Below are 15,017 nucleotides of genomic sequence, written 5' to 3'. Positions count from 1 at the left end.
CACTGGGCTCAGCGGGGTGTGTGTGGACAGCTTGTATTCTCTATGCGGTATCTCCAGCAGCTGAAGCTGGGTTCCAGAACAGTGCCCGAGGAGGTGGTGCTTGTCTTAGGGATTGCACTGCTTTCCAGCTGAGACATGGCCTTTGCCATGTCCCTGGTCATGTCCCATGACCTCAAGACCTACTCTGCACCAGTAGCCTACTGTGTGCAGAGAAGCGTCGGACACTGAGTATGGCTCCAGGCTGGTAGAGCTGATCTTCACCAAGGCTGAGCCTGCCCTCCTGTGTCCTCTGTGTACATGTCCATAGTGTTACCACCCGCAGAGCTTCCATGAAGAGCTGACCCAATAAAGTGGTGTCTTTGGAACCGTTCAAATATTAGGGTTGCTAGGCGAGTCCAGATCCCGCCTTTCTGAGTTTAGAAGCAACAGAATCAACTCTTCAGGCTGCTCCAGATAGTTTATTAAACACTGACATTCCGAGTCAGAACCTGATAGCAACCTCTCCAGTGTGTGTGTGTGTGTGCTGTGTCCACAGTGTGTAGTGTGTGCTGTGTCCACAGTGTGTGCTGTGTCCACAGTGTGTGCTGTGTCCACAGTGTGTGCTGTGTGCTGTCCTGTATGTGGACTCCTAGTGTGTGGGCACACAGACCATACATTATTTTAGCTAGTTTGTATCAACATCAAATATTCATACTTAGCCCTTGCCTGAGGGTGCACTGATTTGGCCCTTACATTTGTTGTCTGAGACAGTGCCTTATTCCACAGCCCAGTCTACCTTCAGACTTGGGGTTCAGTTTACCTGCCTTTTCCTCCCCTTTTTAGTTTAAAAAAAAATTTTTTTCCCCTTCTCATTCTAGCCCCACTCACTCCAGCCCAAAGATTTATTTATTATATGTAAGTACACTGTAGCTATCTTCAGATGCACCAGAAGAGAGGGCATCAGATCTCATTACAGATGGTTGTGAGCCACCATGTGGTTGCTGGGATTTGAACTCAGGACCTCTGGAAGAGCAGTCAGTGCTCTTAACTGCTGAGCCATCTCTTCAGCCCATTCCTCCCCTTTTTAAATGTCATCATAGCCACACTAAAACTATTCCTGTTAGAGATGAGGGTGCCAAGGCACAGGAAACCAAGATCCTGTGTAAGCACAGCCTCAGTGACCACAGGGCTGAGCCGAGAGGCTGCTGCACTCCTGGAATCTTGTCAGGAGCTCCACAGCCCTCTTCCAGAATTAAGCCTACTCTCCTCTCCCTAGCAGAATCAGAATGGGGCTACCCTTGTGTCTCCCTGGCATCTCTGAGACGCCTGTTCCAGAGATGTCTGTTACAGTGTGCGACAGATCAATTGAGACACAACCATGTGTGTTCACAGCCTCTTTCCACTCAGCTCCACTCAGTAACTCAGACGATTTATGACTGACATTGATTTGATTTCACAAAAACTATTTTTTCCCTTAAGGCCTCTGTTTAGATTAAAATTACCAAGGAAACTCCTTGCGGGCTAGCTTTCATAGGACCAGAGGGCCTGTGCTAGCTACAGCCACAGCAAAGGCAACAATGGTCTTACCCAGTCCTGGACCCTCATCCACAACACTGACATGCCAGGCAAGATGTGTACACCGGTGCAGTCGTGGTAGAGCTATTATGGGGTACATAGCTGCTTTCTGGTTGATTCTGAGGCTAGCTTCCCAGGCATTCCACACCTGAAGCTATACTCTTGGCCAAAAGCTTGTGAATGGGAAGGCCACAGGCCTAGGGTAGAAGCTGCTAGTGTCATTTTGCTAAATGGTCATGTTAAAAATTACCTCCTAAATAGTTATGCTCATACCCATAGAGCTGGACTGTTGGCAGCTTTGCTCAGAGAAACTTCTTTTCATAATGGGCCACAGTTAATGCAAAGATCCATAGTTAGTCGAAGCCTTAAGAGTGGTGGGGCTGGGTCTCAGTCCTGAGTGCAACATCTTAATCAACAGGCCCTAACTCTCCCATTCTCTTGCACCCACACCTCCACCTCCACCACGGCTTAGGGGAAATTGTCAAAGAGAATGGGGACGAGCATATGGATGAGAGGTGGGAGGGATGTGAGAAACACCTTCTGCTCAGGACAGGCTCAGCAGCTGGGGTGACCTGTTCAAGACTGCACAAGACCAAACCAGACGAGATTCTGACAGATGGGGGTGCTCCTGCCACACTCCCCACTGAGGAGCTGTTGGCAGTTGATGGCTGTTGAGGGAGGGAAAATTGTGTGGTTCTGAGGGTGCTCCAGTGGATGGCTCCATACCATACACACAGAGGTAGCGCTAAATGAACTTAGTGGATTCTCAGAAGAGAAAAGGCAGGGGAGGGAACACATTGAGAGAAATGTAAATGGAGTTGGAGAAGGGAAATGGGGCGTAGGTGTGGTCACATTTCATTGTATGTGTGTATGAAATTCTCAAGAGTAAAGAAAATGTAAAGTCCCAAGGACCAAGTGGTCATCTTTCAGTGCTAACTGTGACAGGATTCGACTGCCTGGCAACCATGTTGTTGGATTTTGCTACTTCATGATCTGTTTAAACCACATGGAGTATCTTGGGACTGTGGTGAGGAGAAGCATGCGTGATTGCCCTGGTGGTGGTGATGAACCTAGGATCCCTGTGAGGAACCAGGTACCCTTGTGTTCACGGGTCACCACACTTCCTTCCACCCAAAGCCCCATCTCCACACTGCCCGCCTCACAGCTTGTCCTTGTAGTGACGGTTACATTCAGGATCTGTCCACATTCCTCCCCATCTGCTTGTGTGACTGGCAGCATCATCGGTGTGGTATCCAGCTCTGTGCCATTAAGCATCCAGCCACTGAGGAGACCCTCCGTTCCAGGGATGAGGACATGCTCTGCAAAGTCCCTCTCTGGAACACAGACGGGGAGCCCTGAGCTGGGACACTGCAAGGGCTTCTCCAGCTCCAGCAGTGAGACATCGTTCTCCCCCGACTCCTTGTCATAACGCATGTGCACGTGGGTGCTCTTGATCCTGATCCTTTGGTCCGCATCTGAAATGAGCAACCAGCCAGCTTACAAAGTTTTGTTTTCAAGGGCGAGATAGCCACCAGGGACTGATTGCTCAGTCAAACCCTGGTGGCCAGCAGCAGTGTTCTTCTGGGACTTGAGTGTAGATCAGAGTGGGCCAAGCCAGCTAATTTCCTGGGCTTCTTCACACTGTCCTCTAAAAAAGCCAAATGTTTATTCTGGAATACAGGGCAGCACGGGGAGTGGTTAGCACACAGGAGACACTGAAAGGGAACCACTCCAGGCCCATCTGAACACACCGCTCAGGGCTTCCCGTTCAGCCAGGGGGCTCAGCTGCTAGCTGGTTAACGTAAAAGTTTAAGGATAAACTTCCTTCCAGGCTCGCATTTGCTGTTAAGCACATCCATAGCCGATTATAGGAAACTTTCAATGGGGAGAAATGATTGTCTGCATTTTATGGATGGAGAATGAAGCTACAGATAAGATGAGATGGGATTGCAGCCCAATATGATAGGAAGGAGGGATTTGAACCCCACTCCTCTGGGAGGAGTGATTTGAGCCCATCTCTGGCCCTCAGCCAGCCCTCCATGTCCAGGTGGTGGCTCTGCTGCTGGGACTCATCCTGTGCTAAATGCTGCTTAGCACTGGCCTGCTGTGTCCACATGCTGCTAGGCTTGTCTTGGCATACAGCTATCTCTATATTATTGATGCTGTTTAGTGTCTTGCCTTAGAACATTTCCAGTAGAAAGAATATCATTGCATTCCTCTGTTGGCTTGCTTTGTTTATGAGAGCTTATAAAGTTCACGGAAGAGCTACTTACTTGCTTTTACACTAATGTTGCTGTACAGTAAGGAACACTTTGCTGTTGTCAACACGAAGTCGTCCTGTAGTAACACCCCAGCACAGAAGTCTTCTCCTTTGGAATTTGTTAATCTGACCTTTAAAAAAGAAAATGGCTGGGCTGGTGAGATGGCTCAGCGGGGAAGAGCACTGACTGCTCTTCGGAAGGTCATGAGTTCAAATCCCAGCAACCACATGGTGGCTCACAACCACCCGTAATGAGATCTGACTCCCTCTTCTGGTGCATCTAAAGACAGCTACAGTGTATTTACATATAATAAATAAATAAATATTTAAAAAAAAAAAAAGAAAAGAAAATGGCTGTTAGGAGCCTGTGTGACATCAGGGCATCAGGGAAGAGTAAAGCTGAGTGGGTGTCCTGGGCCCCAGGGACAGTCAGCCAATGTCCGCATCCCACTGCCTCTTCCATGGTGTCTCTGACGCCGCTTGCCAAGGTTAGAGGCCCTTCCCGACAAGGGAGAGTAATGGCTGTTAGATTTTTCCCTCCCCCTGGAACAAGGGAAACAGACGAAATGGAAGGGCTAGTCACTAGAGACTGATCTTCAGGGGCTAGAGCTGGTCAAATACAGAGAGTAGGTGACCATGGGGTCCCCATATCTACTCAATACATCTTCAGTGCAATCCCTAGCCCAATACTCTGGGGGAGGGGCGGTTTCAGGACAGGTAGTGGAAGGGATTATGAACCCAGAGGACCAGGATGCCACTTGTGAAGTAATGCGTTCTAGATATGACAGGGAAGCTACGTCCATGGAAGAGCAACAGTGGAGCTGCCTAAACGGTACTGCATAATGACAACACAAACAATACTGCATAATGACAACATAACACTGCATAATGACAACATAACACTGCATAATGACAACATAACACTGCATAATGACAACACAATACTGCATAATGACAACACAATACTGCATAATGACAACACAATACTGCATAATGACAACATAACACTGCATAATGACAACACAAACAATACTGTATAATGACAACACAATACTGTATAATGACAACACAATACTGTATAATGACAACACAAACAATACTGCATAATGACAACACAAACAATACTGCATAATGACAACACAAGCTGACATGCTAACCTGGGTAGGGAAATTTCACAAAGCACCCACTCTTAGGTAAAGACCAGCCAGTCGCTGAGTACTGAGAGAGGGAGAATCTATTTTGTTCAGAGACCAGCTGATAGGTTATTCCATTCCAAATGGGCCAGCCTTGAACACATGTACATATGAGCAACACTAAATGGATTTAGTAGGTGTGTGTTCCCCCAACTCCCTCTCAAATTCACGTCCTCTTTCTCTTTAATTATTATTGCAGCACACATACACACTCACACACACACAACTCACACACTCAACTCACACACACACACACATACACACTCACAGACACACAACTCACACACACATACACTCACACACAACTACTGGATCCATTTAATGTTACTTGTATATATATATATATATGTATATATACATATATATACACATATATGTATGAATAAAATACAAATCTAATTTCTTTTATATTCATATCTATTTAATATATATTTAGATTGAATTAAAAATATTAGAGCTATTTCCATCTGTTCTTACTTATATTAGTGTGACTACTGGAAACTTCTTCACTGCTGACATGGTGAGTACTATACTATACTATACTTTTGAGCGGGCTATTCTATGGAATGTAATGAAGTAGAGGACCAAGTCTGCCATCAAGAGTCATGAACAGAGTGGAAAATAGGGAAATCAAAGCCAAGATGGTGGCATAGAACCGCAAGGACCAAGCAGGGATCATGTTGCAGAGTTACAAAGCAGGGCAAGCAAGGATTCAGTTACTGACGGTGTAGCTGGGACTGACGGGGTAGCTGGGACTGACAGTGAGGGGTGCTGAGTAGCTGGGACTGACAGTGAGGGGCATGGAACTGGGGACAGGGAGGATCCTATACATTGTTGACAAATTCTGTCTGATACCTATCAAAAGCAATGATCAGGTGAGCAGGCAAAGAGAATAATGAGAGAAATGGGAGGGAAACATAGTAGCTTGGAGACCAGGCAGGGGTGCATCAGGGGCTGTGCTCAGATAGCTGCGTCTCTGGTGCTCAGCTGTGGTATAAAGCATGAGTAAAAAGCCATTGGTCAGACACACAGGACATGACACGCTGGTGGATGTAACCTGTGCACACCTCTAATGAGAGCAAATGATACAGAGAGCAGGGTTTGTGCTCCCCAAGAGCAGGTAGAGCTCAGGAAAAAGCTTTTCCTAATTCCCCCAGTCATTACCTCTTTTAGGCGAGAAAATGGAAACAACAGAACAGAGTTGTAACAAACAGAAGCCTTTACCCAGGGTTTTACCTGCCACGGGAAGCTAGGCAGACTCTGGCAGCTTTTTGTCGTTCTCATGTGTTCGGAAGTCAGGGCCCCGCAGGCACATTTGTCTTCGTTTGCGGCGGCAACATGGGGAGAAAATCCACATCTTTTGAGATGGGGGATCCACGTGGCACTAACCTAAAGTCTCATCTGAATGCTGTTAGACTGGAGGCCATTGGTGCCCGTGGGGAGCAAGGTGGAGTTGAACCGCCTGCTCTCGGAATTAGTTAGGCGGCCATTGGGATAAGATGGGTCTTCTGGCACCAGAGCACTTCCGGTTGCTCTAACGTGGAGGCCAGAGCCCAGAGTCAGCAACTACATCTAGCCAATCACAGCATTCTAGCCCCGCGCTTGAGGGCAGAAGGAAGTAGAGGGTCGCTGCCTACCTCTGTGAGAACTCACCACTTGGACTGCACGATCTGTGATCCTTGCCCAGTTTGTAGCCCTTCGCACAACTGCACACATAGGATGACTCCCCTGGGTGGCAGAAATGCTGGCATCCCTCCGTCCTCTCTAGGTGACATTCATTTTTAGCTGAAAGGGAAGGAGAAGCTAGAACCAGCCTTGCTGGTGTGGAACAGTTGGTCATTGTCTACCTGTGCATGGGTCTGCTCGCCAGCCCTGGTGTTGCTTGTATGTTATGTGTACAAGGGAAATATAAACATGGTAATACATCTACAGTCCTCATTCTCTCCAGTCCACATAGAAAGCTTCCCACACTCAAGTGCCCTGGGGGAGAGCTCACGCAGACGCAGTGAGGTGAGGTGGCACCTCTGTTTGGCCTGAGGAGGAGTCACACTTGAATGTCTTCCGCTGGCCTAGCATCTACCTTCCCAGTTGTTTCTTTCCCAACACAACAGCTGCTGTCTTTGGATTGCTCCTTAAAAGAACAGAAATGGGACCAAGAGTGGGTCAGAGGCCAGGATGGGTGGCTGAGCAGCTGAGGTCCCACGGCACGGCACAGTCTGGGTGGGACACACCCAAAGTGTCACCGGGGAGGCAATGGCCTAGGAACCTAGAGTTGAGAGCCAAGGGCAAAGAACCTTTTCTCCACAGAGCTGGCTCTGTGCCACCCGAGGCAGGAAGAGTTACAAGTATTCATTCCTGTAGTGGACAATTATGAGACATCCATTCTCTTGGCCCCAGGAGGTCATTTGCATGGGCATTTAGGGACTGTTCTTAGGCCTGGTGCTACAGGTCTGTCCATCATAGCTACTTTGAAATATGAAGGAGGAAAATCATTAGTTCAAAGCCTGCCTGGACTACATAGCAAGTTCCTTTATTTTTATTTATTTATTTTATTTTTATTTTTATTTTTTGATTTTTCGAGACTGGGTTTCTCTGAGTACCCCTGGCTGTCCTGGAACTCACTCTGTAGACCAGGTTGGCCTCAAACTCAGAAATCTGCCTGCCTCTGCCTCCCAAGTGCTGGGATTAAAGGCATGCACCACCACCGCCCGGCTTTATTTATTTTTTTATGTATAGGGATGTTTTGCCAATCTGTGTGTGTGTGTGTGTGTGTGTGTGTGTATGTGCCATATGCATAGAGTGTCCACAGAGGTCAGAAGGAGGTACTAGATTACTTCTGGGATTGAAGTTATAGAAGGTTGAGAGCGGCCATGTAGGTGCTAGGAATCGAACCTGGAAGAGCAGGCGGCCTTCTCAACCTGTGAGCCATCTTTCTAGCCCTATGTATAGCAAGTTCAAGGCCAGTCTGGGGAATCTACTCAGTCCCTGATAAAAATAGAAAGTTAAAAGGCCTGGAGATGTTGCTCAGTGGAGGAGTGTTTGCTTGCACATTTGGGACCCTAGAATCAATTCCTAGGACTTAAAAAAAAAATACATTTACTTAGGAAACTTTGCTTTGATTTCTCTCTATCTGGACTGTCCCTGACTGGCGTGCCAGTCAGACACGTTTGTGTACTGCCCTTCCAACTTGGATGCCAATTATAGATTACTGGGAATGGTCAGAAAAGAAAAGGAGAGACCTCTATGCTGTGAAAATGTCAACAGAGCTGGGGCCAGATGGTGGGTCACAGGATGCAGCCAGCACTCCTGGCCTGATTTCCAGGGATGGGACAGAATAGAGGAAACCAAGGAGTCCCCTGAGAGGACCGTGTCACAGTTCCCTCCTGTGCCTGAGCGAGCTGCTGTGCCTTCTGACAAGGCCCCTTGTGGATTGGGAGTGAGCGGAGCCTCACCCATTGCACAGGTCTTGCCCTCATAGCCGGGGGAGCAGGTGCAGCTGTAACTGCGGATGTGGTCCTCGCATGTCCCGTTGTTGAGGCAGGGCTGGGAGACACACGGAGAGCCACCTATGGAAGAAGAGCCTCTGAGCCTACACTGTGGAATCCTTAAGCCACGACCACCCCATGTTTGCTCCACCAGGGCAGAGGAGGCCGTGTTCCAGGTGCTTGCTGTCTCACTGGGTGCCGTGTGACCTCTATGCATCTCTTGACATTACTATCATGCGCCCCATCTCCTATTCATTTCAAATTGTCGTTAAGTTCACCCACCCTGCATTCTCCATTCAGCTTTACATCTCTTTCTGCTGCCACCCACCCGTCACGCTCCTCCTGAGGAGAGCCTGCAGAGCAGACCACAAGACAAACATCTGGCTTACAGCCACAGTTCTCTCCAGCTTGCCCCTTTGCAGAGGTAGGACAAGCTGTGAGGTGGGGAATGGGCTCCTGTCTGTTGCCTGGGAACCCCCAGATGTCAATCCACGGAAACCAGAGGCATCACTGTAGTCCTGCTACAGTCACTGTAGCAGACTTAGGACCAATGTGCCCTTCCCTGGCAGACACCCTGTCCTTCCCAGGAGCCAGAGGCTTAGCATACGAATCCACGGGCACCAATGGAGACCCATCTCAGAAAAGAGGGGGAAGGAACACAGGCCAGAGAGCTGGAAAGGTACTCACCCCTGTACTGTTTCCAGAACCCGTCCTGTGGAGGCAAAGGTAAGATTGTTACCCCAGGTCTTTGGGTATTCAGTCTACCATAGATGGACTTGGGGTGAGAACGCATGGATCTTACTCACTCATCCAGACCGTGTGGAATTTTTGTGTGTGGTTTCTAATTACATGGAGTGAACATTCTATGCCAGGTTACTTACCATGCCTCACGGGGAGGGGGTGATGTGTGCGAGCACACGAAGCTACACCGCACCTCCTTCCCAGACACTTCCACTTCACTCTGCAGAAACGTGTGGCAACTGTCTGGAACCCTGACCCCTCTTTTTTTCAAAAAATAAGCAGTTATAGTTGTAAAGGTTCGTGGCGGGGGTGGGGGGGGCTGGAGTGGAGGCCTCATCCAAATGTGCTCTTCAGCCTTGTGGCGAGTCCCCAAACCACACTTCCTAATGATGTGAGGATGGTGTCACAACTACTGTTCCCCACACAAATGTAAAGTTAGGGTGGGCTACTTAAAAACCTTTCTTTGCTTTCTCTAAATGACAGATGGGCTGTTTCAGAAGGATCCTTTATAGCCTATGAGTCTTTAGAAAGCTATAATTAAAAATATTTTAACACTCTATAGACAAGAGGTCAATGTTTTATTCACAGCCAATTCCAATATTGCTACATTTACATGTGGAACCATTGCCACGCTGGGGATTGAACCAGGACAATTGAATGCAGGGCAAGCACTCTGCCAGTGTACCACACCCCTGCCTGGGAAATTGTTATTAAATATTTTACAACCACATTCTCAAGTATTTACATGAAAGTCATCACTGTTCCTTAAGTTTTGGCTCCTTCTTTCTTCCTGTGGCAGAACTTTTGAATAATTAAAAATGTTGAACTCTTACCTGATTGTTTAGTGTATATGCATGTGTGAAAAAAGGCGTTACTTAATCAGGCTGGAAAGATGGCTCAGAGGTTAAGAGCAATCACTCTTCCAGAGGTCCTGAGTTCAATTCCCAGCAACCACATGGTGGCTCACAACTATCTGTAATGGGATCTGATGTCCTCTCCTGGTGTGTCTGAGGACAGTGACAGTGCACTCATATACATAAAATAAATAAATGAATCTTAAAAGAAAAAGAAAAAGACGTTACTTAATCCAGGAGTATGGCTCCTAGGGAATATTCTTGCTGTGTGTCTGTAAGGGAAAAGTTTTGTCTTTCTAAAATTCTCCTGGCATGTGCAAGCAGCAGAAAGCGGTGTCTTGGTTGTGGCTTGATGGGCAGGCCTCCTCAGCTAGGCAGCTTGCCCAGGGGAGCAGGGTCCTCGCCTGCCCCAAGGAGTTTGCTGCCATCTCTAGGTCTGGCTTCTCATCTGTAGGGTCAGGCTTACGCCAACCCCACTGTAAGAAAACAGACCAAGCTGTGCCTGAACAGTCAGAAAGCACACAGGTGGCTGGGCAGTGGTGGCACACCTTTAATCCCAGCACTTGGGAGGCAGAGGCAGGCAGATTTCTGAATTCGAGGCCAGCCTGGTCTACAGAGTGAGTTCCGGGACAGCCAGGGCTACACAGAGAAACCCTGTCTCGAAAAACCAAAAAAAAAAAAAAAAAAAAAAAAAAAAGCAAGCAAGCAAGCACACAGGCACTGAGGGCTTTTGTACCGTGCTGACGTCATTTTCAAACACTTCTCTTGCCTCCTCGTAGTTGCAGATTTCCTCATAACACTCCTTCTCCAAATTTCCCTGGAAGAGCTCTTCCAGGAGGTAAGAACTGGCTCGCCTCCATCTCCGCAGCAGAATGGTGTTTGCCTTGGAGGCTGGAAGAAACACTGCAGAGAGACAACACTGTGTGAACAGGGCCCCTCTCTCCCCCAGGCCCTCAGCCAGGCGCACACTGTTGCCCACTGGTCAGCAGGACCTGCTCTGTGCATCCTCAGGACCTGCTCTGTGCATCCTCAGGACCAGCTGCTCACTCCTCGGCTGGGCATGTACTTTTTCTTGGTTGAGTGAGTGGATGGCCCTTGTGAATTTCAGGCAGACAGATTAGCATTTTATAGATAGAGAATCCAGGCCCAGAGAAGCCACACTCTGTCTAGGTGAGTGTCTATACAGAAGCATGAGGACATGGGCAGGCACACCACTGTTTGCCTCAACGTTATCTACCCTGCTAGTTTTCAATCTCGGTGTTACAAAAATGCAACACCTGTGGGCAGACACGCAGCAGGTCACAGAGTGCTTCAGGGAGAGTGGAGGGTATCCACGTGTGGACAAGTACAGGAATGCAGGGTGCATTGGTTTGGATATGCTTAGCCCAGGGAGTGGCAATATTTAGAGGCATGGCCTTGTTGGAGTAGGTGTGTCACTGTGGGTATGGGCTTTAAGACCCTCATCCTAACTACCTGGAAGTCAGTATTCTGCTAGCGGCCTTCAGAGGAAGATGTAGAACTCTCAACTCCTCCTGCACCATGCCTGCCTGGATGCTGCCATGTTCCTGCCTTGATGATAGTGGACTGAACCTCTGAACCTGTAAGCCAGCCCTAATTAAATGTTGTCCTTTATAAGACTTGCTTTGGTCATGGTGTCTGTTCACAGCAGTAAAACCCAAACTAAGACATAGGGATTAGCCGGGCAGTGGTGGCAAACGCCTTTAATCCCAGCTCTTGGGAGGCAGAGGCAAGGTGGATTTCTGAGTTCGAGGACAGCCAGGGCTACACTGAGAAACCCTGTCTCAAAAAACAAAACAAAACAAAACAACAACAACAAAAAAAAGACACAGGGATTGGGTGGCTTCTCCACGGTAGGAAGAAGTCCTGGACAGACAGACAGACAGACAGACAGACAGACAGACAGCTCTGGAGTGCGGTGCACTAGGGTAAGCTAAGTCACTCCCTCAGGCACAGCTCAGACCCACAAGGTTTTCCTCCCTGCACATTCATAGGGCAGAAATGGTCTCTGAGCTGCTCCTACCCGTGCTGCCACCTTGGACTCTTTGGGCAGTGGTCTAAGGAGAGGACAGCCCGCCAGAGAGATACACACAGTTTGGTGTTCATGTGGCAGCAAGGGTTTGTCCACCCCAGGGACAGTGATGCTGTCCCTTAGATACGGTCCCACTCACCAGGCGCATCCAGCTCGCAGGCTGTCAACAGCAAGCTGTCTGGTTATCCCCCCCCCACCCCCCACACACAACACTGTGGAAGGTACCAAGGAGCCCCATTTGGCTAAAGTTGCAGATCACAAGGCTTAGGAGGCTCAAGCTGACAGCTGTGATTTTCTGAGCACCTTTGTGCTCGGGGTCCGGTGAGCGCGGAGAGCCGGCAGACAGAACTTCCTCGTGTGGGCTCCACCTTCACAGGGAGTTAGCATTGAGCGAACCCTTCCACAGGAGTGTCAGGCATGATGGAAGGAATGCAGAAGTCAGAGAGCATAAAGGCCAGTGCCCTAGACCCACACACAGAGGGCCCTGAAGAGGCTCAGAGAGTCTGGGTGTTTACAAGCTCCAGCGTGGAGAGTGTGGATCCAGGCTCAGGCTAGCTGGTCCATAGTCCTCTAGCACAGAATAAGAACACCTGACATGACCGAGCACAGGGACCCCAATGGAGGAGTTAGGGGAATGACTGAAGGAGCCAAAGGGGCCTTATCTGGCATCAATGGGAGGGGAGGCCCTCGGTCCTGTGAAGGCTTAATGCCCCAGTGTAGGGGAATGTTAGGGTGGGGAGGCAGGAGTAGGTGGGTGAGTGGGGGAGTACCTTTATAGAAGCAGGGTAAGGGGGGATGGGATAGGGCTTTTGCAGAGGGAAAACCAGGAAAGGGAATAACATTTGAAATGTAAATAAATAAAATATCCAATTAAAATACTCAAAAAAAAACCCCAAAAAAACAAAAACAAAACAAACAAACAAACAAACAAACAAAACACCTGCCATGCACGTGGACGGGCTGCAGCCTAGCTTTGGCTAAAGGGGCCCAGCCTGGTCTTGACCTGCACAGCTTAGGCTGTACTTAACCTGATAGGTCCCAGTTCCTCTTAGCAGCTGGTACCACACTGACTTTCAGGAAGGGGAGTGAGAACATGGCTTGTCCTTTCAGGACCCTAGAGACTGGACCGGATCATCTATAGAACCATTGAGTACCAAGGATAAGATGGCTAGGTCTGGCGATTCATTCCTGTGGTTCTAGCATGTGGGAACCTAAGGCAGGAGGATTGCCAAGAGCTGAAGTGAGCCTGAACTATTAGTAAGTCCCAGACCAGCTCAGGCTATAGAATGAGATTCTGCCCTAAGAAAATGTTTTGCCCTTCAGTTACTAGATGTGCCAGGGTGGGTGGGTACCCAGGGGGCCCTCCCCTTTTTCAGAAGAGGAAAGGGGGTAGGGGAGGGGCTGTGTGATAGAGGAACTGGGAGGAAGGCGGGTGCAATCAGGTTGTAAAGTGAAGAAATAAATTAATGGGAAAAAGTGAGACCATTTTTAAAAGAACGAAACAGCAAATGCCTACCGGAAAGCTCCACCTGGTGCAGGGCGAGGGTAAGGATGAAGGAGAGAATGAAGCCCCGGAGCAGCAAGATGCAGCCAGCCATGCTGACCCAGAGCCTGGCCGGCCCAGGCAGGGCAAAGTCTGCAAAGAGCCAAAGTCCAGGGCCCCAGGAAGCACTGTGGTCAGTATGTGCCTTCGAACACACAGAGGCTAGTCTAATGACCATGGAGCCGAGGCTCCAGGATGAGGCTCACTCTCACTACACTCCCTTCCTGCATTTCCTGTGAGGGCTAGGTAGACATGGAGGCGCCTCTGCACAGATGGCTTCCTTTCCTTGCAAGGCGCCTTTCTGGGTCCGGACAGAGCACTGAGTAGGCAGACAATGTGTAGTCTTATAGAGGAGGGGCTCGGAGAATTAACAGAGAAGGGAACTTTACAGTGCAAAGTTCCATGATGAAGATGGGCAGGCGAGAGGCCTCAGTGAGAGCACACAGCACAAGCAGAGACACGTGGGAGGAAGAGCCAGCTGGTGTGTCTGGAGCCAGACTCACAGGGACACCAGCGTGGGAAGAGGTGAAAGTATCATGAGCAAATGGGTCCTTCTATCAGTGCAGCTGGTGCCTGTATCTTTGGTTGACTGAAGGACACTCACAGGGGCAAAAATCTAATGACACCTATAAGCACAATTGTTTATTAAGGTAAAGGTGAAGGAGGCCGAGAGGGCAGTAGCTTGTCCTCAATGCGTGCACTGTGGAGTTGTTTTTAAAAAGCTGAAGGAGAAACAGTTCAACTGTACCTTTAGTGAGTGGCCCAAGCTGGAAATTAATTTTCTAGGATCAAGCAGGTGACAGTCAAGTTTAGATAGTCTGGAGGGCTGGGCGGTGGTGGCACACGCCTTTAATCCCAGCACTTAGGAGGCAGAGACAGGCAGATTTCTGAGTTTGAGGCCAGACTGGTCTACAGAGTGAATTCCTGGACAGCCAGGGCTACACAGAGAAACCCTGTCTCAAAAAACCAAAAGCAAAAAACAAAAACAGTCTGGAGGTCTCTCTGTGCTGCCTCTTAGGACAAGGCTGGAGAGATCTGTCTTTGGGGATCTATCCCCACGTGGGCATTTACACACTGTTAAAAACTAATCTTAAAACCAAGAACAGCACTTGAGAAGAAGGGTCCAAATCCTTCCCATCAGCACTCACGGTAGTCTGAGGAAGAACAGGTGGGAAATTTGTAAGAGTCTGAGCGGGACATGAGACAACAAAGAAACTGGGCCTTCTCGATACAATGGGACAGACACACGGGTGGACACAGAGACAGGCAGCATGCACAGGTCTAAGCCAGATGGACACACGTGTGGACACAGAGAGGCAGCATGCACAGGTCTAAGC

General features: G+C 48.8%; 1 protein-coding gene across 1 annotated transcript; it reads right to left on the bottom strand.

Moving 5' to 3' along the window:
- Positions 1–965: 965 nt before the first annotated feature.
- Positions 966–13,850, bottom strand: Proz (protein Z, vitamin K dependent plasma glycoprotein). Its single transcript, XM_031342574.1, has 8 exons — positions 13,654–13,850; positions 10,824–10,990; positions 9,180–9,204; positions 8,460–8,573; positions 6,661–6,792; positions 6,244–6,326; positions 3,828–3,945; positions 966–3,029 (listed from the first exon to the last, which is right to left on the bottom strand). Exons 1-8 carry the CDS (start codon positions 13,733–13,735, stop codon positions 2,536–2,538), a joined length of 1,215 nt encoding a protein of 404 aa, XP_031198434.1. The 5' UTR covers positions 13,736–13,850; the 3' UTR covers positions 966–2,535.
- Positions 13,851–15,017: the final 1,167 nt, after the last annotated feature.

The sequence above is a fragment of the Mastomys coucha genome, unplaced genomic scaffold (genome assembly GCF_008632895.1).
Source record: "Mastomys coucha isolate ucsf_1 unplaced genomic scaffold, UCSF_Mcou_1 pScaffold22, whole genome shotgun sequence".
Classification (NCBI taxonomy): Eukaryota; Metazoa; Chordata; class Mammalia; order Rodentia; family Muridae; genus Mastomys; species Mastomys coucha.
This window is presented reverse-complemented; position numbering and strand designations above follow the sequence as displayed.